Genomic DNA, 23942 nt, shown 5'->3' with positions numbered 1-23942 from the left:
CCTTCACGGTCTTATCGATCATTCCTATCTAATACCGAATACTGTGCACGCATATTTTCTGTACCACCATCACTGCCGTTTGTTATGTATTTTGGTTCGATGAAAATAAAGACTCTCTCTCTCTCTCTCTCTCTCTCTCTCTAGTCAGTAACGAAGTCCGGTACTACTACTTTTCGAAGTACTTCAAGTAGGTTTTGCTTACTTACATTACGTCGTCAAGTACTTATGATTTTGTACTACTTCTACTAATACTTGACAATTTCCACTTTTTTGAGGAAAACTACTATACTTACACCCAGACTGTATCGAGACAAGTGTACCTGTTTGATGCGGGTGTGATCAGACTAGTTGACCTTCACGCTCGTATCGATCATTCCTATCTGATACCGAATACTGGGCATGCATATTTTCTATACCACCATCATTACCGTCTGTTTTTTTATGTATTTCGGTTGGATGAAAATAGAGACTCTCTTACCTTTTTACTTACTCGTAAATCGCTATTATACTGCTACTTCAATAATCAATAATCGTCACATTATATTTTCATCTGCCCAAACACCCAATGTAATGTGCAAGGCAACATAGAATCATAGGTGGTCAGTAACGAAGTACTTCTACTTTTTCGAAGTACTCAAGTAGCTTAATTCCTCTACTTCTGGTATACCAAGTAGATCTTTTTTTCGCTACTTCTACTTCTACTTCGTAATATTTTGGGAACTACTTACTTACTTTCGCTATTTTCAGTTTATCATCATTATCATCATCGGTTTATTAGCAATTTTATCAGTTCAATACACCACAAAAATGCGATACAATGAAAAGATAAGGCGTTGAAGCGACTTGGAGTAGTCTAAGGAATCAGACACCCACATTGGCCTAGTCGATGTAAAGAGGAGGCATGCACTGCACACGGAAGGAAAAGTAAAGAGGATAGTCTAGAAAAAATGGGGTGACATGTCATGGAAGGCGAGATCGATAGGTCAGTCGTGGTCCGGTAATCTTGAGGATGGACTAGTAGGCCCCTATTCATTTAGTTAGACTAATTGCTTGTATTTCGACTTGAATGTAGATAGGATATGCTCGTCGACTGTCGAATAGTTTGTCAAGTATAATTAGTTTAAGGCAGTGGCTATACCCCAATAAGAAAAATATATAGCCTCAGGAATTTCGGGGCTGTTTTCACGTAGTACTAACATTTAATTTTCATAAAAGTCATGTATAATACCCAGAATTTTCGTTGCGCTTCGCGCACAGTAAATGTGGATAGTAACAAATATGTTTTAACGAAAGTATCGCTGAATACAATTTGGATACCAGGTTGCGTGGTTCCGATCACACCGCATTTTCGCCTATATCAAATATTTCATCACAGTAAGTATTCCCCCCATAATGTTTGAAACTACAATTTCGCAATCTGGCAATTAGCCTACCTACTAGCAGCCCATGCCGTGTCCTAATCTGGAAAAGCGGACTGTGACTTTTTTAACGTTAGACCTGTTTTAACAGAACGACGTTGAAAATTTCTGGACAAACGACATGAAATATATTTTCCACTTTTTAGAAGTAGTAGGCCTATTTGTATTTTCTTTCAATTACGAGTATTATTCGTTGAGTTCTAATTATATATATAGTTTCAGTTCTATTGTCTGTAAAACATAGGCCTACATGTTGAAGTATAAAAGCAAGTGTAGTAATTGCCTTTTATTTTCCGAAAATAAAGCTATACACTATATGGAATTTTTACGATCTACTATATTTTTAATTAACGTATACTAATCGCGCAAAGTGTTGACACGGTATCCGATACAACTTCTCCGTATTGCTCTTCGACTGATCTAGGGGCCTGATAATATAGGGGAGGGCGCCATGCCATGATATTCTCTAAAACGGGGTGTTGGAGTAAACAAATGATTAGTATCGCATTTCCATATCAATATTATCATTTACATGATGTGGACGACTGCTTATTCTGTCAATATTGACACCTACTGGGATGCACCAAAATGAATCAAGCTCTCTACACCTTCCGCATAGCTCCATTTGCATCGTTTGACAGTCCATGCGAACGAATTACTATCGTTTTCACATAGTCTACTTACTTACTGGAGTAGATGGAAAGTCAGTCAATTCTACTTCTACTAGTTTTAGGTTTCTCACGAAAGAAGTACTTCTACCCGTAATTGAGTATATTTTTTCGTCGCTACTTCTACATGAGTAGCCTTCTTGACTACTCTGACCATCTCTGCATAAAATACACACAATGCGATGTAATGAATGGATAGCGGGATGCCGAATGACCGACCAGTTGAGTCTCCTCTGGTATCCACCTCAACCTAATGCCCGATGTCACAGTCTTCGTCGATATTAATCTTTCTTCGTCGGTCATTTTTAGAAGCTATTCCTTGCCCATTTTCTTTCTTCATCTGGTCTTTTTTCTCACCGACAGAACAGCGACACGGGGGACGAGGAGCCCAGAATAACCTCCGACGGTGGGACTTGAGTACCGACAACGAATACTTTGACCATCTCTGCCGTGTCCTGAAACATTCATCTAGTGCCACTGTAGATTACCAACATTGGACATAAGCGGATTTACAGATTCTAGTTTCGACTGAGGACTACATAGTTCCCACAATAAACTCTGCCTTGACATTTTTCCTAGCCCGTTTGCATCCCACTTCCTCAACTTACATCTGCATAATGAACTGAATGAACATAATGTTTTCAAACAAGTTTTGCTAGATAACAAGAACGCAAGGTTATAACCTCACCAGTTACCATGACCTGCAACTGTCACATTCTAACTAAATCCAAACGATATTATTTTCACACAACAAAATCTGACAGCCAAAGATAATTGAGACATATTTCAATTTGGAGCTCATTGCTATATGAATTAGCGAGAATAATACACGGGTATATCAAAAAGGCTCGGTAATTTGAACAAAGCTTTAGGCCTCTTCATTGCCCCAGCACCATTTTCTCGCAAGTACCAGCAGCTTGTCAATTCGTGGTCGGGACCACCTGGTACAGGCATTCTCCGCTCTGTCACTGGTAGGTTTGTGCCCCTGTGTTCAAAATATTGGAGGCATAAATTCACAGCGGAAACGACAGAAAGTCGTCTATATTGAATAATGAATATGTTGTAGTTCAAAAACATCAGGTTCGTTTAATGATCGAAAATGACAATGATAGTTAAACTGCTCAACATCTCTTACCTGGTATATTTACATAAAATGCGCTAATTGACTGTTCTTATGGGTCTTTACTAAAAAATTGTCTCATAAAAAGACCCAATGAAGATCGTGTACCGAGAAACAAAGAAAAGAGCCAAAGGAACCAACACTTTTGCATCAGGCACTAGGTCAAGTTGGATGTTAGGTTAAGAGGCAGTACTCAGTCGTTTCGGCGGAAGAAACTCATGGAGGCACAGAACTTCAATATACAATTGTATAGTATATTCATATTGAAATGAACCCAAATATTTCCGGCTGACACTCGTCAGGGGTAATTGTCAGCAACTAGCAGAGAATTGGAAAGAACATTGTACATCAACAATCGTATCACAAAATACGACGTCACCAGCACGAAATGAGATCTGAAATAGGAGAGCGTTCAATGTACTATTTTAAGAAGGTACTAGGACTCCTTTTGTAGACAAAGCTTGGGATGATGTATTGTGATAAAGGTCGACTCCAAGGCATACAGATGAAAGTGTGAGTGGCCCCTTCCGATGACGCGAAATCTGTCATCTCAATAATTTTTCGCACAAGCAGGATTGTCCAACAGATGTTTGGCAATGGCAGAATTTATGGCCTTTGAACGGTCAGCATCAAGCTTGAGCGGATGAGTGTTGAAATAAACCCGAATATCTTACGCTGACAATCGTCAGCAGCTAGTAGAGAATTCAAAAGAACTTTGTATACCAACAGTAGTACGCTCTCTGATTTGAAATTTCTTGCTGGTGACGTCATATTTGGTGATACGATTGTTGATATACAAAGTTATGTTCAATTCTCTACTGGTTGCTGACGATCACCCCTGACGAGGTAGCCGAAAATATTCTGGTTTATTTCAATATCAATCATCTGTTCATTACATTGCATCTTGTGCATATCTTGATACGATGAAAGTATAAAGCCAATGGTGATTACGGTTTCCTCACCTGACACGTATTTCAGCCTTTATTTTCCCAAAGTTCGACGAGACCACGTCTCCTAGAATGGCTCGCCCAGATCCGTCCGGCCTCAAAAGAGCATCCCTAAACTGACCCAACACTCCGTCTGAACCTCTACTCAGGGACTTCAAATTGCCGAACAGACTAAAGTCGAGATGTTCGTGGGTGACGGAGCTGCGTCGACGGTTTAGAGTCACCTGAAATCGGAAATGGAATATCTTTCTACTCTTTGTATTGTTGTTGGATTGCAGGAGTCATGCTTTTCAGATACTGATTACGAGCTCACATATAATAGTTTCTTTTCAATCGAGTTTTGACAAGTACAGGTTATTATAGTTTGACAAAAGTCAGACGCCAGTTGCCCTTTCTGCCTTAAAAACGACTTTCTACTTTACATAAGTTAAGGTGTAAAAAGGATGTAGTTTTGCTTCAAAATCCATCGAGTAAAAGTAGAAGTAGTCTGAAAATATAAGCACTTGAGTAATTGGTACAAGTAGGAAAACCTCGAGTAGTCAACAAAAAGTAGAAGTAGCTATTAATTTGAATCTAGTAACGAATATCGAGTTAATTACACGTTCAACAGGGCTTTGTATGGCTCACATATACGTAGACATATTAGGCCAAGTCGCTAACCGTCCGGCAAATACATGATAGAATATAAAGCGTCGGAAAGCTGAAGCAAATTGATATGATGAAATACATAATCCACCATACGATACAATTTATGACCGTACCAATTGTTGTTGTAATACAATTATATCTAAAACTAATATAACAGTCCGATTGAAATTATGCAAGAGGTTCGTTAAGATTATAACACTGAGCAGAAAGACACTGCTATAGATAGAATATTACTAGTCTATGACAAGAAAAGCTCTAATCAATTCGCCTGAGGTCAATTCATTTCTGACATAAAGACAGAGGCTCAGCAAAACCACGCTGTGCAATCGTTAAATGGCTGGTTGTTCACGCAGATCGTATCGGCGTGTCGAGAACATGTACAAACAGGTAAAGTGGCTTGGTCGACACTGATTACTTGATTAATTACTTTTGCTTCGAGTCCTGAGTCAATTATTTTTGCTAATTGACTCGAGTCGTTCCAACACCGCTAGAATGAACATAACTCACATTGAAAACAAGACCTTCTATCCCGATTTGAACCACAGAAACTCTGGCAGTTGATCGGAAAACATGAATGTCATACTCGGCCATGGAGACGCTAAAATTAGAGATTGCCGATATCACAAGATCAGGTTGGCCGGGTTCGAGAACCTTGACTTGCGTTGGTGTCACCTGCAAGACAGAGAATCTAATATTGAATAATATCTCTTATTGGAATGAACCCCAATATATTCGGCTGAGTCTCATCAGGGTAATCAATCATCAACAACGAGTAGTGAATAAAAAATTCAATATGAATATATAATTCAATTGTATATCCCAGGTCCGTGAGTCTCTGTAAAAACGAACGAAGAATTCTGTAAAATCACTAAACATATAGGCTCACCAATATCTTTATCTGTGACCGGTAAGATACGACGCCCAACGCAGAGACATAGGTACGCAGACTTAGTTTTGCACCCTCTGGTGCCGGTGAGTTTATCAAAACTCCATTGATCACGATCCCCCGTCGAGGTTCCGTCACAAAGTTGTAAATCTGAAATATGTGGTGTTGACATTATGGCTTGGTCTCTATCATTGACATATTGTCTCATCACATACAGATACCATGACATACTGCCGCAGCGTATGACTTCATATTCCTGATTCCAGCTATTACTCTGTTTGCCGATGTCTATTATGGACAGGAATATCCTGGCATTGGGCTGCTCTCAAAATGAGAACACAAGCTATCAGGGAACTTAGAAATTTGCCACGAATGTCATCCTATCGATTTTCACTCCTCTGAATACTATAAAGTTGGGCATTGACACAATATGTAATCAAAAATATTTTCCTGTTTAATACCAATTTGACATGTCCTTTTGCATAATTACCGGGAATATACTAAGACTATTTCCTGAAGACAATGAATGAAATACTTATAAACATACTGTGTATATATTTCCCACAGTATCAGCACTATGCACTTCTGATACGGTGTGGTATACCTTACCTGGTGCTGACTGACAGAAACTGTTAGGATTGAGGAAAATTACAGTATTATGAATGCTTGGTCGAACCAGAATGAACTCAAAACTGAACAGTGAACAGAATAACTTGGACTCGACCCTCTACTCCATGACTTGCACTTGACTCAGTTGTGAATGGAAAATGACTCGACTTGACTCGAGTCAAGACTAAATGTGAGATTGACTTGTGACTCGGATCTTTGCGACATGGTTACAACCCTGCTGGTGCTGACTGTGTACACAGTTTCCGCTCTTCAGCACCACGTACAGGATAGTGTGGACGGCTTGAAATTAATAAGAATTTGGAATATGCAATCACTTGATATGACTCAATACGTGACAGTACGCTGAACCTGATTTAACCATAGGTATGTGCTAAACAAACCCACCTCTCCTGAATTCCCGTCAAAGTTGAAACATATCTGAAGTCCCGGTTTGACGGAGAGAATGATGTGTGGATCGCCCACAAAACCAGAGGCGATAGGACGGCGGGGCTCAAATGTCATTCTCATTCGAGACTCTTCGACAAGTAATGGAAATGTAGTGGTTCGACGCCATGAGGTGTCCTCCTGAAGATGTCATTTTCGGGTTATGGGCATTATAGCTTTCAATACAATATCCATTGTATAATAATATTTATTAACTCGAAGACTTTTTGGGTGCCTCTTTTCAAGAGTTAACGGCACACTGAAGTGATTTAAACAGATTTAAAAGCAAAACCAAAAAGGCAAAGTATGATGCAACCATCAAAATCACAAAGCATGAAATTCGCATTGTACCAATGGCAACAATAACAAATGTAGAGGCCTTTGTCCAGTATGGAGGTTTATTCAGCACACAAAATATACCGCAACCCGAGAGACTATACAGATCCCAGAACCAAGTAACCGACCACAAATACCGTCGACCGCCCAGCACGGCCGACGCAACCCAAGAGACCAAACCAGCTCATGCTCTTCCCGAATAGACAGAGCATGACGAAAGCGGACCCGAATAGGGGGCGCACGAGGGCTGCTACATCACCCTCCTCTAATTCTGAGAGGTACTATAGAAAGTACTCTCACTAACCCACAAAATAGCAACAAAATATCAGCATAAACAATCAAGGCACAGTAATCACAATAAAACATATGCAATTTCCAGTCGTCAGTCCATACTATCATTCACACGGCGCTTCCCAAATTCCCCATAGTAGATGTACGACTTCAGCCAATTCGGAAGATCTGAGACAGGTGAAACGTATCCATTCGAATTCAGTTCCAACAAGCTTCCTGCGATTGCTGCAATAAATCCTGTGTCATTCGGAATCTTCTCCCGGTTATCGGGCTTGCTTCTGTAGTCGCATTCAGAACGTTTTTCATCATGTCGCTTTGGCAGCTGAACTATGAAATCTGAATTCTCAGTCGAGACTTCCACTTCATATTCAAGCACAGGATCGTCACCCAAAATGACATCAGCTGCTACACTGCAATTCTCTGGCAAGGCGATAGTGGATGTAGTATCTGAGCACGAATCAAGTTCCGTTACACCACGCAACTCTTCACTGCTGGACAATTTCCCGGCTCCAACACCTTCACTGACAGAAGTACCAGAACCTTCAACGCCCATAATATTTTCAGAACCAGCATCATCACCTTGTAGTATAGCCTTGAGCACCGAAATCATTCTATCCTCAGATGCCTTAAACTTGCGTTCAACGATCTCTTCCATAGCTTTCACGCAGTTTTCAGACGTACCGTCGATTCGAGAAATCCATGTACTTTCCATGTCCTTAAATCGTCGTTGCAGACAATCAATTTCTGCCTGCAGCATTACCAACTGTTGTGCTTCAATTTCTCTCTCCAATCTTCTGACTTCACTAACTAGCCAGACCCGCGAGTTGATGGACTGCGGCGAATTCTCCATACTGGTCCTGGCGTGCTCGCCAATGTAGAGGCCTTTGTCCAGTATGGAGGTTTATTCAGCACACAAAATATACCGCAACCCGAGAGACTATACAGATCCCAGAACCAAGTAACCGACCACAAATACCGTCGACCGCCCAGCACGGCCGACGCAACCCAAGAGACCAAACCAGCTCATGCTCTTCCCGAATAAACAGAGCATGACGAAAGCGGACCCGAATAGGGGGCGCACGAGGGCTGCTACACAAACTATACGGACATACGGTAATGTAGTAGCAACGCAATTCATAAATAAACAGTTACACGCACAAAACACATACACTAATGAGAAATTTGTAGGTTATAGAGGAAATCTTTTTGTCTACATAAAATAGGTTTGTTCAACTGAATAATAGTAGACTCCAGCACTTTTAGATGAAACAAAGACCTACCACGCGCAATGACAGTGAACATATTGTCATCATAGTGCTGTGCACAGGCGAGGTTTTCACTCAAATGCTGACTGATTGACGAAGCACATGCTTAGTTATGGGCATTGTACACACAACCATCTGGCGTGAATTTGCACATTCCAGTAACAAAAGCGTCTTTCTGGGGTTTCAAAAGGCAGAAGGATGAGTTAAATAGTCGGGGCTTGGCAAATTGAGATACAGGCAAGGGCAATGTTACGGCGGTGTGTCTATGACAGTGGTTTTTATCTGGGGTTCGCTGGGGGGTCGACCACTGTGGTCTATGATTTTGAAATCATTTGCCGGAGACAAATTCCAATAACTACAACAATTCACTACAACATTTTTGATTTAGAATTCGAACGGAGAGGTATTTTTGAGGCACTGCGTAGATCATGAGATGGAATGAGTCGAATTTCACGATCTACTTAAAATTATAGTGGGAAATAAACGGTACTCGATTAATATTATTATTATTGGATAAGATCTTTGAATTTCAACACACACTTATCTGATCTTATCCAACTTATGCGTTCGCAAACAACATGGATCAGAGGTACGGCAATCTAAATTAATCCACTTTCCGGCAGGTAGCCGGGACAACAAATCGTAACAGTGAGGTAACGTAACAATGCATGATAAAAATTGGAGGCAGGCAAGACCGCGTTATTTCACACGTCGGACAGCACATTTCGATCTGCCCATTATCGATGTCTTCATGATAAATGCATTGGTTTAGAAGCTCTGTCGCTATCTGATGAACCGTACTGTATAATACTGGATGGGAGGGTTGTGATAAAGGTGCATACCGGTGAAACAGTGGTCCATGTGGTTTCTTCAATGGAGGTTGCTTCAGTGGAGGTGGCTTCAGTGGAGCTCACTTCTGCGTCCAACTCAGCCTCAATTGCTTCTTTCTCATCGGCCTTCACAACGACGAGGGAGGTCAATGGCGTTACCAATCCATACCTGTAGAATTTGACACAGTTGTGGCCGTGTTCAACTCCATTAAAACGCGACCAATGCCGGTGAGAGTGATAGATACCCACTTTTCCCCGTGTTCAAGTAGGTTTGCTTAATGCTACTAAAGTAATTGTTCATGCACTACTGTTACAGAAAATGAGAGACCATCTTTTCACCTCGTTGGTTGGATTTTTTTTGCTGATACGACTTCTTAACGATACAAAATTCATTTGAAATCTCTACAAGTCGCCATCGAGTGTCAGCCAAAAATATCCGGGTTTATTTTAATATGCATTTTTCATTCAATTGTATAATGTATATTGAAGTTATGTGCCTTCATTTAATATATCCAATTCATCGACAGACTTTCGTACCTACACTTACTAATGGACGGCCGCAATGAAAAATCAAACAATTAAAGCGGTGAAAATTCTTTAAATAAAGGGGGAGGGGTACCCAAGTAAGTATTCCCTAATTTACACCCCTGTATACATATAAACTTGGAATTCAACACCAAACACCCCACACTTGAAACGCATACCACGAATCATCAAATCCAATATATTTCACGGACTCACTGCCACACGGAGTAACTATTTTCGCGAATTATCGACTCATAAATACCGCGAAGCTCACTCGAGTGACATGTTGAGCGCACGCTCGTTCAACTCGTCTTTAACAGTGCTATTTTCCTCGATAGATGCATCCAGTAAAGTCCTCTTCAAAGTCAGGAATGCCCACAGTTTTTCGGTGTAATTTTGTATCTAATGAGAATGAGTATACGTGTGTCGTTTAAATGAATGACCATGTAGACGACCGGCAGGGAAATACCTTGTGAAGAGAACTGTCGATTCTAGAAGCCTTTCTCGGATCAAACTTGAAGGAGAGCGTGTCGTCTTCACCTTTGAACCCTCTCATTCGCACCTGGGTAACATTCGTCAAATTATATCCGATCACGCCTTGTAGTGTTGACATCCAAACACAGGCCCACCATTCTTGGCGTAGGTACAGAAAACGACCCGGCACTTTAAAATCGATGCAAAACGGCGCAAATTTTCAACGTTACAGCTTGGTCTATGTTGAACATGGTTTTGAAAGATTTCGCTTCAAAAGAGGTAGCAATCCCCGAGCACAAAAACTGTGTTAAACTCAATAATACACTACACCACAATTCGGATATGCAATTCGCAGAAATACTTGGTACGTTCTAATTCCTCGAATGAGACGCCGCCCGAAAAAAGCAGATCAATTACAACTCCTAACTCACCAATCCAGGAATATGCATATCAGAAGTCTTTCCGGGAACTTCGTCAAACTCGTGGACAACGCTTGCTCCACCGTCTCGGTCGACGGGCTTCACTTTGCCGGCCACCACGATTTCCGCGCCTCCGAAAAGCGTGGGAAACGCCGTTTTTGTGAGGTCCTCAGTTCGCGCAAGCGGGTAATCGAAAGACACGTCCCTGAGTATGGGGCTCGAGATCTCGTCAAAAAAGTTGCGAATCTGCAAACGAGAGATGCCGGGTGAATCGCACGGCGGGCCATCAACCGTCTTTAAAATTACTATCGCATCGTACTAAATATCGGACATAATCTTTTCAGCAACAATTCGACATCATAGCCAGTTGCCTGACATAATAATCTCCTTATGGTATCCTCGGTTGCGGCTATAGACATGAAGATGTTAAGGACTATATCGCCGACATCTGTCTGTACACTGACACAGATAGCTACACAGTACACACTTATAATACTGTGTATGCCCTATCGGTTTTTCCTGATTCAATATTCTGGTTGAAGTAGCAATAAAATATCTCCCTCTCTCTCCCCCAAACATTAAGCTCAACTCGCATGCTTAAGTGCTGCATGGTCACATGCCCATCACAGCCCTGTCTTCGCCGAAATGTACACTGCTTGAAATTGATGGCCGAGCCTACCGTATTTACACTACCGCCAGGAATACCGTTATAAATATTCAGGAACTGACCTGAACATCGGCATCTATCTCCTCAAATATACGTCTTGAAGTTCCGCCGTTTTCGTGAGCTATCCTCTCCAAAAACTGAATATCCACGAGACTGCCGAGACCAATTGTGTGTATCGCGATCCGATTCTGATTCTTTGCCTTTACAATGCAGCGCAGATATTTAGTATTGGTGTCGCCGATCGAAGGCCTGTAATGCAATTTATTAAATGATGGCAAATCACTTCAGAATGTGCCGGAGTTCTTCACATTCTAGCTTAATGAACCGTAACTGTAATGGCAATATTTGAATCAACTTTCCAATTACAATCATGACAGGGCTCCTTGAAAAACACTTAATAAAGTGCAAGGCTTTGAGACAACATGCTGGTAAGAAGTCTATGGGTGATCGCTGTTTTAAATGAATCGATACCGCGAGGTCGCTTTATAACATACAGTTCTTATAATCGGTATTTGTTACCTAAGTCGTATTTATAGTAGAAGGGCACTTCACCTTTTCGAGTTAATTTTTAAAAGTACTTCTAATTGATAGGGTCTGGTTCACAGCCATAAGATCAATCATATGATTCAGATATCGCATCCACAGCATCAGTGTTCAATTCTACTCAAAAACCAGTTATTTGCTTTTTCTGTACATTTTTAAGACAAACTTCTATCGGAGGGGGATATAAACATGTTGCTTCTGCAGCTTTTCAGCCCAAAACTAGCTTTCTAGTATAAGCGGTTATCAAGATAAAATGGCTAAATTTGTCATTTCCGGCACGTTTCGTGAAATTGCATGGCCACTAGCGGATGCAGAAGGCTGAAATCATGATGGAAGTATTTCATTTGATATTTGTGACCATATATCCACAACGCTTTTTGCAATTCTATTTTTTTCATAGTTTTCACTCCACCCTACAGGCCGATAATACCTATCATACACAGGTTAGATTTAGCAGCCTGTTCTAAAGCATAAGACACAAAAAGTTCAAGAAATAAAGCACTTTGTACATACGAGCAATCACTATACTGTAATACATAATGTGTCACCTGCCATCAGTCAAAAACACCGCCATTTTGACGTAGTCAACATATAAAGCCACTTCTGGTTTCGTTTCAACATCCATCAATTCAGACACATTGGCTCCCGGTATTACAATACTGTTGACCGACTCCACTCTAGCTTGTTTTCCACAAGACGACGTGTCATTCTCTAAGCAGATACGCGAGCATAAGGGCTAAAATTACTGAATATCGGAATAATTCACCATCCTAATTTACTGATCTACTTCACCAACCATCCCCTAGAACTAGACATACGAAAACCAAGAGCAGTGGTTTTCAACCTTCCCAGCCTGCACACAACAATTTCGTGGAGTGGTGAACTTTCCAAACTAAAATCAAGTCCAGAATATAACTACGACAAAAACATGTAATTGAAAACAGAGAAGTTAAACTTCAATTTAATAAGAAATTTACAGCTGTTTTTTTCAATACCGCGCATGTTATAATTGGTTCTATTGAACTGTCTGCAATGCAAAGTTGTCCCGTTAAAATGATTAGCTCTATTTCGAGGGCTGGGTTTCTTCTACACTGTCAAATGTTGCTAAATTTGTACTGTCGAGTTTTGTTGAATTTTTTCTGAAGGTCTTTTTAGCCTTCACATATTAGTAATCTTAAACTAGCTGTAGGCTATTTTTAAACAGTCAGGTACAACACTGGCAGCTTTGTGACAGCCGAAAGTGGACCATGAACTCTATATTATGTCAGAGTACATTCTAAGTTACATGCTAAATTTTCAAGTCATTTCAGAATTTGTTGTTGTATTTATAAATTAATGGCAAGCCGTCAACCTGTTACGTTTTGCAGTTGATATAAAATTGCAATATATTTAGCAGAGTGGCGAAAAGTTGATAAACAAAAGCACCAGTCCGCGGACCGTAGGCTGAGAACCACTGATTTAGGGCCAATTTTACAAAGTAAGTAGCAGGCAAACCTGAATCTTCCACATTCGGAAGGTAGGGCTCGAATTTCTCAAAGAGGAGATCAAAAGCAGCCTCCATATTGGTTCCGCCGAACGCCTTCAAGCTTTGTAAGTCCGCTATCGTTTTGTTAACATTCTCTTTGGTCGCTTTCAAAGTGTCACCCGTTACCAAACTGGAAGTCTTGTCTCCGAAAAACACCAGATTGTATCTATCCTGTTGCACAATGAGACATACCATCGTTTTCAAGTGTGATCGGCAATCATGACCAGCGGGCCTGGTAGGAAGTTGGGACAATTTTGATCAGGCGGGAGTTTGAGTTAGAAATTTTGATTTAAAGGACTTAGTACTCAGTAGGCAACTCAAATTTAAGCCCAGGAGTGACGAGCTTGCTTGGTCAGGTGCTTGCATGGCAGCAAGCTTGGATGATTGAGCTAATACCAAATTTGAGTACATACCACACGGTATGAGGCCAGGGGTGGTCAGTAATGAGGTATATTACTACTTTTTCAAGAATGCAGTGGTTACCTTTCTCAACTACTCGCAGTTCTACTCGACAAATTCAAAAATAGAAAAGTTCCGTACTCACGTTCACACCCAAACTCAGCAAAACGGACGTCAAAGCGTCGACGACCTGGTTCAATTTATATCCGTACATGGAACCCGATATATCCACGACCAGCACTACTATTTTCGGCAATGCCGGAAGATCGGGTGGTGCAAAAAAGTGAGCAAAGTATCTAAAAACACGAATCATTGGAGCTGAAAGGTAAAGGAAGTTGGTATTTAATAACAAGCCATCGTTCACAAGGATGTTCGATAGTTGACGAGTAACATTGAAAGCTAGTTGAAGTCTTCTTCTTACCCATCGCTCAGTACGATATCGCCAAATACATTGTCCCGCTCCACATCGTATTCTATACGGAACGTACCCGAAATACCCCGCGGCGACCATTTCGTTTGCTCCGTAATATTAGGATGATATCGCACATGGCCCTGGTATTTGCTGAAAAAAGATACGGTACCCTAAGTGAGCATAGATCACGAAGGAATGATTATGAATTATGAAAGGCTGCTTTCGTCACAGCATCCATTGCAACATTACATTTATTATAACTCAACGACTTTTTGGAGGCCCCTTATCAGCAGCTACCGCCACACTAAACGGATTCAAACAGATTCAAAAGTGAAACTAACATAGCAAAGTATAACTATTCAATAAGAAATACAGACCACAAAATTAGCATTGTAACAATGGCAGCAACAAAGCAGGGCTTCCTTATTTCTCAGAATTGCCCTTATTTGTAAGCTCGGTGTCTGATTAAACTACATCGTCCTTAAGGCTGTGAGCACTTGCACTGCTGTAGACGTAAGACAAACACAAAACAAAGGAGACCAATAGCAGATTCGAAAATCAGGGGGAAAAATTGAGTCACAACAGGTAGGAAAAAAATGTTGGTCTACGACGAATCAAAAATCACCCGAATGTGACGGTGGATCCCGGCGGAACATTATCCGGGAGGTTAGTGGAAGTCGTTTTCAGCGGAGTCACTCTCACAAATTTCAGAGGCTTATCTTCAGAAATGTGCACGTCCACCGTCAACCTCCTTATTGGCTGGTCGGGTTTCAAGATCACCGCGTACTCGTACCTGCCTCGTGTCTGAACGATAACAAAAGCATTGAAAATGCCACACTCTAGAAGTAGAAAGAAAAAGTTACCCGGATTAGAAATTCTCGATATGTCAGTACAAAACGAACTTTTTGGCGTGGCTCTACAAACATGCTGGTGCGGTACGACTGCGTTGACTTGTCGCGAGCAGTTACATGCCCTGCGACTGTCCCTCTTTCTTTTGCCTGAAACGCGGACACTAGATTAGCGTCTCACATATCTTCTGGACTCGTTGGACAGCAGGTTCCTTTTGACAATGGCATGATCTTGTGAGCACTTCCGTTGTAGGCAGTGTTGCCGTAACCGTAACGTCTATATTTTCAAGGGCAACGTTAAGTAAATGTTCGTTGTCCTTATTTACAAATTGGTCCTTCTTTTTAATTAAACTTATTTTAAATTAAAGTCCCCAATTTGATTTATATACAGTTGTGATCACAAGTCACAATACATAAACAGGCGATACGAACTCAAACAATACAAGATCCATGCTAGTGACGGGCTAATGTGGTGAGCTTTATGACCGTCAATATAGGTTCTATTACACGTTCTAAAATGCACCTCTACTTAACGTTGATTAGGGCAAAAGTGACGACCTTTTTATATCCAATATATTTATCTATGAATTCATCTAATTGTATTTCCCATACGTCCTTATTTTTGGATCTATGTCAATGACGACCTTGATTATTACTTATAAAATGTTCAAATTCAATTCCAATATAATAATACTTATACAGTTTATATTTCGCATTCAATGAGTTTATTAATATCTATGAACACAACAATTTTTGGCACCAGTGGAACTACTTCAGACGGCACATATATAAATACTTGATTCCGTCCAATCCCGCTCATATCAGGGAATGATATGTGATGATAATTCCTAGTCAAAACGCTCTCTGTAAAAATATTCTGTAGCTTTAAGCACAACCAGCTTGTCCCAAAAATGATCCCACACCAATCCCACATTTCATACCAAGTACAAGATTCCATATTGTTGGACTCACCCTGTCGAAGATCTTTTTTGCTCTTTCCTTCTCCTCAATCTCTCCGTGAATGGTTTCGTTCTGAAGCTCAATCCTGATCGCAGTTATGAAAGCCGCCTTTGGAAGCAGCATGTCGAATATCGCTTCTCTCCCCACGTCGGCGTTGTTTGTCACTTCCGACGTCACAACTGTTTCAGCAAACCTGCGATACAATTTCAGTGGTTTGGCTGCATCAAGCGCAGCGAAATCAGCTTTTGTGATTTTAGCGCTGTCAAAATTTTGTTGCACAGGGTCATATTTTGTGTGTTGCTGCTTTTCTTACTATCTCACTTCGTCATTCAGATGAAGCCGTCAAGATGAGTGTGGCCCGAGCATATGTAGGGTGAGATGTTGAATTTTAGATACAACACAAGAGGATAGGTATGACTGTGCACATACCCGACTGATTCAATTCAGAATGGAGCATCAGGCTTCGAGTTCAGTATTCAAATGTCAATCAATATGATATCATGAGAGTATGGATGATGTTGAACGATCAAATAGGTAACTTTTATGCGACCACAAAGAAAACAACGCAAGCTTGGTACCTTTTCGCCCATATCTATTTTATTGAATCTCATGATATTGTAGTGACTTTGCGGAAATGACATTTCTCGTAACATGTGTACCTTTGCACTACGTGCTTTGTACGAGTGATATGGCCGATCGAGGTTTCAAGGTTTATACGGTGGGTACATCAGTATCGTAAATATAATTCTCGTTTAAATATTGCTCATAACTACTAAACTCGAAGCATTCGAATTAATATTTCATTCAGATTCGAGTAATCCAATCATAGGCGCCGAACCTGGGTATGCAAGGTATGCCAGGCATACCTAGACATTTTCTCAGGTATGCGGCATACCTAGAATTCGGTTTGGCATATATCGGCATAAACCCCCGATTGTGTTATTCAGAACAAATCTCAATGTCTTTCCGTTCACATTACCTGCTGCTGCTGCTATGTGAGCGAGATAACCCATTGCGAGAGGTCAATTAGCGAAAAGCGTGTTGCCAATTAGCGAGATTCGTCTGTGCACAATGTAACGCGACGCAATTTCCTGCTGAGATGATCGCGAAATTATGTCATTGATTGCCGTGCGCTCGGCAATCGTCGCATGGGACTCTTGCCAGATTTATGGCGTCTCCAACAAGCCTAGGTTCACTGGCTTGAACAATCACATCAGCAGTAGGCCCGGTGCGCACTGTACCATCGCTAGCCTGCACAATCGCATCTGCAACACTCCTGGTACGAAAGATATCATCGCTGGCCAACTGTCGCGTCTCGAGTCTAGCCTACGTTGGCTCCCATCTCTAGATGGCTCGGACACAATGCCGTTAGGCGTATGCTGATTAGCGGTTACCATAGCGCCAAACTGGATGACATCGAATGTCCGCTGACATGTGCGGTTGTGCGTGCGCCGTGCATGTGTAATTGAATTCCGCTAATACTTAGACATAACCATCAGAAGATGTTTGTCAAGGCTTGAGTTGTAAAAGACGAGAAGGGTTTCAACAACCTGAAATCGGTGCCATTATACAACAGATTCCATAACAACTCGGACATTTTGCCTTGGGGAAATAGTCGCCGAGGTTACGTAAGACACGTTGATAAGCGGCTCATTTAATTGTTCGCTAGCGATCACGCTAATTGACAGCGCTTCCGGACTCGCTGACAAGCTTATACGCGCAAGTTCGTTAACACGAGGAGATTGTATAATCGGCATTTACGCAAGCACTTAACCCTCTGGAATCGATGATATATTAACCCTAAGTATCAATTCCGTCACATTATGACGTCATTACTTTGTGATGTCATCGAACCGCACACCCAAGGAAAATTAGCGTTCGGCGCCTATGAATTCAATCATTGCGGTGTGCAGACACAGCAGCTTCGGATTGGATCATTAAGTGTATACTAGACTTTTTTCTTGTTTCAGGTCCATATGCTGAACGCCCAAGCCCACCTAGCATTTATAATTGTCTTCACGGAAAAAGCATCGATACGTGGACGTTTCTTCTGTCCGACAACAAACGTGCACTTTTGATACTGGAAGGAATTCGTTGCAATTCCGCGTGCTGTCAGAAAAAAAGAGTAGTAATGAATGTCAGCACACCAAAAACAAATTACTATTACTCATCAATGCTCATATCTGCTCGCAACGAACCTATTGTATTGCGTCATAAATAAAATATTGGCACGAGTTCAACCACTGCAACCTGGATAAACGCTAATTAAACTTCACATTAGTTTTCCCGTCTACTACATAGCGCTTGACATAAGAAAATACGCATGAGAGCGAACGGATGCGACTTGTCACACTCCTGCTCTTTCTGCTCCTCGTTTTCCTCGTCCCTCTTCTCTCTTGCATCGCGTCCGTTTGAGAAAAGAGGAGAGAACCAGTCTGACGCGTTTACGGATCGTGTATTCCCGGTTTTAATTGCGAGCACGTCGAACCGCAGAAGTGCATAAGCATCAAACCACGACCGGCTTACCGGCTATTGTGATTTCAACCGCTGTTCCATCTGGTAATCTATTAGGCGCTCGAATTACCAACGTCGTCGTCGAATTTCCACGGCTTGGAATACTTTGCGCGCCTGACGTCTTTCTACCGAGAGAAGAAGCCTTGTGTTCGTCCGATACCGACACGACAAACTCATCCTGTCAAAATAGAAGAAGAAAACTTTGCGTTAGCTACTGTTGGTTGGACTCGGTCGGTTCTATAGAACTGTCTCACAAAATTCTATGGAATTAGCAAACCGGTTAGCATAACTGGATACTATCAATGACTTTTGGTGACAGAACTGGGTGAAGAAATATGACTTTCGTGATATAACCAGCTGACAAAATATTGAAATCCCACCACTGTTTGCAACATACTGAGCATTGTGATCTCATATAGAGTTTGCATTGAAAAGAAAATCTATAGCAATCGTAGGTTTTATATCTTCAATCGTTCAGGACGCACAATGTACAACATGATAAACAAGTTACGTGCGATGTATTGAGCAGATAGGTTGACGGCCTCTTAATATAATGTCAATCTCGGCCTCATGCCTGATGTAATGCCGTTCGACCTATCTGTCTTTAGATGGCTCCTTTTCATTACGGTACTATTTTCATTCGCCTAATTGTTTATGTCCTTCATCTCTGGGTTTTATTGGAAAGAGGCAACAAAACGAGTGTCGCGGAGGAGGATTACCCAGATATACGTCCGACACTTTGGTGGTGGATTTACCCATAGCTATATCAACTCCCCCGAATGTTCCTCGACTTGGACAGTCGATATATACCACTTTTGGTTGAGTCAACGTTGTCTCCATCTCAACTTTGCAATAAGGTGTAGGCATGAAAACTAACAATCGTGGGAAATATTATTATTGCATGCTAATTTTTATTTGATTTTGCTGTATTTCTCAGTTGGTGCATGTCCCCTTTCAACATGTTTCAAAATATTATCTGTGGGTGAAGGTCGGACTTGATTGACTGATTTCGATTCGACTCTTTCCATGGTAGCACAATTTTCTGAAATTATGAATATAACTATTAACAAATAAAGGGACTATGGAATAAAAATCCGATTTTCAATTCCTTTCTGCACAGGCACCCATTCCAAAATATAGTCTGGACCGGAAAAATACATCAATCATCAACCCATACCTACCGTGTTACATATTACGGACAAATCGACTCCACATGAACAAGCGAGCGTGATAAACGTGCAGGGATAATGAATGAAACGGCAGCCACTTATGTTGAGATATTACATGCAACGAACTTACCTCCGGTCCACTGTTCACAATTGTTATGTTAGACGTGGCCCTTGACCCGGCAACAATGGTCAAATTGGACAAGTCACATTCAATACGAGCACGTGACGGTGTGATGAGTGTGGAATGCATTCTTTCGTAAAGATATCCTAGAAGTGATGGCCAATTTTAACACAAAATCATTAAAATAAAATAATTAACAACGACTGAAAACATACAAGATAGATTTCAAATCATCGAGAACAGAGAGCAAAGGTGAGAAAGACGTTGCACTTTGGAAAAAACAATTACACACTTGAATAAAAACCAAGCACTTAAAACTCCTGACCGCACAAGTGGAACACAATTATAATGACGTGCTTTGATACAAGTATGTCTTAATTTACATCATGTCTACTTGAACAGTATTCAGGCAGATGTATAATTCTGTAAGTTGAGACCTTATCGATTCACCATATCAGCCAATTTCATCAAGTGTGTTTCGCAGACGGCATCAATTTTTTGGTTAGTCTTTTTGAAAGTGACATTTGAATAACATGTCACACCATAGTCTGCATCCATTTGTGGTAGATGTAAAAATCAAGTTATTCTGCAACACAATCCTGACAGACAACTTGGTGATGATAAAATCAACCTGTCAGTTGTGCGACTCTGCGTGAATCCCATGCAGTATCCGGATGCACATGAGTAAAGAGCTTAATGTGCTGCAATAGTTTTCAGCAATTTTCATATTAGATAGGCCTACACAAGGCTATACAGGCCAATCAACTTGTGTCCCGTATTTCCAATTCGCAAGCATCAAAATCAATAGGAATGCAGATACATTCGCCATTTTGGCAGTTTATGAAACAGAGAAGCCTCAACTCAAACCTTGCCACGTCACACTCAATTTCGGACACTATTTATGTATGTGAATTGGAAATTATGCGCTTCCAGTCTCAGTGAATCTATCCTCTTGGGTTTTGAATGTGTGTTAGCAGCAAGATGTAGTCTAGCACATCTATCAATCTAAAACACAGCTTATGCCGTTAATCGATGATGAACAATGAGTATTTTAATACTGATATTCAATTGAATAGTATATTAATATTGAAATGAACCCGGATATTTCGGCTAATACTCGTCAGGGGTAATCGTCAACAACTAGTAGAGAATTGAAAAGAACATCATCATCATCATTGGTTTATTAGCAATTTTATCAGTTCAATACACCACAAAAAATGCGATACAATGAATAGACAGGAAGATGTCGAAGCGACTTGGATTTGTCAATGGAATCGGACACCCACCTTGGCCTAGGCGTAGTAAAGAGGAGGCATGCACACTGAATGAAAGTAAAGAATACAGTATAGAAAAAGAAAGCGACAAGAAATAGGGCGGCATGTCATGGGAAGCGAGATCGATAGGTCAGTCGTGGTCCGGTAATCTTGAGGATGGACTGTATTTATTTAGTAGTAATTGCTTGTATTTCGACTTGAATGTGGACATGCTCGTCGACTGTCGGATGGCCGGCGGGATACTGTTCCACACATCAGGTCCGGCATATTTGATGGAGCGATGATCTTTTCGGTCGATCATATGATATTTGGACGACGTGGACGCCCGTGTGTTGTACTTGTGCGCTTTTGATTCAGAGGTAAAGAAGTCATTGAAATATTCGGGGCAACGACCGCAGTGAAACTGATACATAAACTTGGCGATTTCTAGTTTCCGCATATCTTCTATGTTTAGGACGCCGAATCTCTTCAGCAGCGACTTATTGGATGGGCAGCCAGGCCCCTTTGGGGCCCTAGCTATGATTCGGAGCACTTTATGCTGTAGTTTCTGCAGTGGCTTGAGTGCAGTTTTACTGGCAGCCCCCCAACAGAGGATGCCATAATGTAACTTCGATTGGATTAAGGATTTAAAGAGTATCAGGAGAACCCATGCTGGCATGAAGCGCCCAAGGCTGTAGAACAGGCCGCACTTCGGTGATAATTTAGTTTCTAGGGACTGAATATGACTCTTCCAGGACATGTTCGAGTCCAGTAAAACTCCGAGATATTTGGCATTATCTGTGTTGGAAACGGGCTGACCAGCGATATTAACGGTTAGGTTATTTTTTGAATTGACTGTCAGCAATTGCGATTTCGAGGCGTTTATGCAAAGGTTGTTCTGGGCTGTCCACTCATGGACTTTGGGCATTTGGTCACCAGTCAGGGCATCCAGCTCTGCCGTCGAAGATGCGGAAGAGAGGAGGTGAGTATCATCAGCGAACAGTGTGGTGTTCAATGAGGAGGTTTCAAAAATGTCGTTGACATATAAGGTGAAAAGGACCGGTCCAAGTACTGAGCCCTGGGGCACACCACAGGTCACCGGGTGAGGAGAGGACAAGGTGTCTGAGATCGCAACCATTTGTTGGCGTCCAGTGAGGTAACTTTTCATGAGCTCAAGTTGTGGGCCCCGAAGTCCGTAACGCGCCAATTTCGAGATGAGAATTTTATGATCTACGCAGTCAAACGCTTTTTTTAGGTCGAGAAAAATGCTACATCCCACATTTCGCTTCTCTGAGATATCATAGTACTGTTCGGCCACTGTTAGGAGGGCATGAGCGGTTTGGTGTTTGTTTCGGAAGCCAAATTGTTGAGGGGAAATGACAGACATTTTGGCGAGGAATGAGGACAGGCGGGAGAGGAGCAACTTTTCGAATACAATCCCGATGCATGGGAGAACGGATATCGGACGGTAGTTGGTGACATTAGTTCTATCCCCAGCTTTGTGTACAGGGACTACTCTGGCTTTTTTTAGATAGCTTGGGTAGACTCCATTTTCTATCATGAAGTTGAAAAAATGGGCCATATATTGACCGATATGCAGGCTTATCATTTTTAAAAACCATGATGGGATTTGGTCATAGCCGTCGGCCTTGTGCGATTTCAGTTTGTGGATGGCTACTTCTACTTCGTATTTGGTCGTAGGTTCAAGCACAATTGACTGGGATATCGATCTCACCTCTGACCTGGCCGACACAGGTTTTGTAATAGAAGAAGCAATATTAGGGCCTACGTTACAAAAATATTCATTGAATAGATTCGCGATGGCCGCCGGGTCTGAAAGTTTGTTTCCGGTATCCGAATTCACAATTTCCGAAACAGACTTATGGCCTTTTTTTCGATGTAGGAGAGAGTTAAGTCCTGACCATGTTTTTCGAGTGTCCTTTATGTGTCTGTTGAAAAATCTCTCATTGTACTTTGCTTTTGCCTTGGAAATGAGATGCACGGTGCGATTCCTGAAACGTCGAAATCTTTCTCGTTCATGTTCTGGGCAGTTCTTGGTGTCTATTCGGTTATGCCACCGGTTACGTTTACGGATAAGTTGAATCAGCTTTGTGGTCATCCACGGATTTCGCTTCAATTTTCTTTGACTTCTCGAAAGGCGCTGTAGAGGTGCAAATTGTTCCAGCAGTGATTTGATAGCAGACATAAACTCTACAAATTTTTCGTCAAAGTTGTTTACCGAGATGTGGGGGATGGCTGATGTTTTAAACTGATTGAATGCGGCATCATCGAGCGCTTCTTCGTCCACTAACTCTCGTCGTCTGCGGAGGTGATATGTTTCGGGGGGTGTCCTTTGTTGTTCTTGTGATAGAAAACCAATATGGTTGTGGTCACTGATTTTTGCCGAAATGACAAATGGAATGATTTCCATGTCGCGCGAGTTGGTATATATGTGGTCGATCAAAGTCTTTGACTTTTCGGTTATGCGTGTAGGCTCGGTGATCATTTGGTAAAGACCGGTGGATTTGGCGGCGTTGGAGTATGCGTTGCCTTTGTGTTTTAGAAGGTTTATGTTAATATCTCCCGCAATGAAACACATCTTTTTGTCGCTGTAGACTTTGTCCAGTGAGCGCTCCAACGCTTTTGCGAAT

The 23942-nt window shown here is 41.4% G+C and overlaps 1 protein-coding gene across 2 annotated transcripts in view; it reads right to left on the bottom strand.

Moving 5' to 3' along the window:
* Positions 1–2857: 2857 nt before the first annotated feature.
* Positions 2858–23942, bottom strand: part of LOC145458050 (inter-alpha-trypsin inhibitor heavy chain H5-like) — a 31578-nt gene continuing 10493 nt past the window's right edge. For both annotated transcript variants that reach the window (XM_080336356.1, XM_080336357.1), the window contains 20 exons: positions 20048–20184; positions 18761–18926; positions 18232–18343; positions 16247–16427; positions 15290–15424; positions 15052–15230; positions 14436–14576; positions 14160–14310; positions 13585–13786; positions 12639–12801; positions 11610–11796; positions 10893–11126; positions 10457–10549; positions 10262–10389; positions 9475–9631; positions 6702–6881; positions 5688–5837; positions 5309–5473; positions 4169–4377; positions 2858–3071 (listed from right to left, as the gene is read on the bottom strand). In XM_080336356.1, coding sequence (XP_080192482.1) covers positions 2900–3071; positions 4169–4377; positions 5309–5473; positions 5688–5837; positions 6702–6881; positions 9475–9631; positions 10262–10389; positions 10457–10549; positions 10893–11126; positions 11610–11796; positions 12639–12801; positions 13585–13786; positions 14160–14310; positions 14436–14576; positions 15052–15230; positions 15290–15424; positions 16247–16427; positions 18232–18343; positions 18761–18926; positions 20048–20184 — 3242 coding nt within the window. In that variant the 3' untranslated portion in view covers positions 2858–2899. The remainder of the gene's footprint in view (positions 3072–4168; positions 4378–5308; positions 5474–5687; positions 5838–6701; positions 6882–9474; positions 9632–10261; positions 10390–10456; positions 10550–10892; positions 11127–11609; positions 11797–12638; positions 12802–13584; positions 13787–14159; positions 14311–14435; positions 14577–15051; positions 15231–15289; positions 15425–16246; positions 16428–18231; positions 18344–18760; positions 18927–20047; positions 20185–23942) is intronic.

The sequence above is a fragment of the Botryllus schlosseri genome, chromosome 15 (assembly GCF_051294905.1).
Source record: "Botryllus schlosseri isolate E-star chromosome 15, Bs_hap1, whole genome shotgun sequence".
NCBI classification, from domain to species: Eukaryota; Metazoa; Chordata; class Ascidiacea; order Stolidobranchia; family Styelidae; genus Botryllus; species Botryllus schlosseri.
Note: the sequence above shows the minus strand (reverse complement) of the source record. Positions and strands in the feature narration are given on the sequence as shown.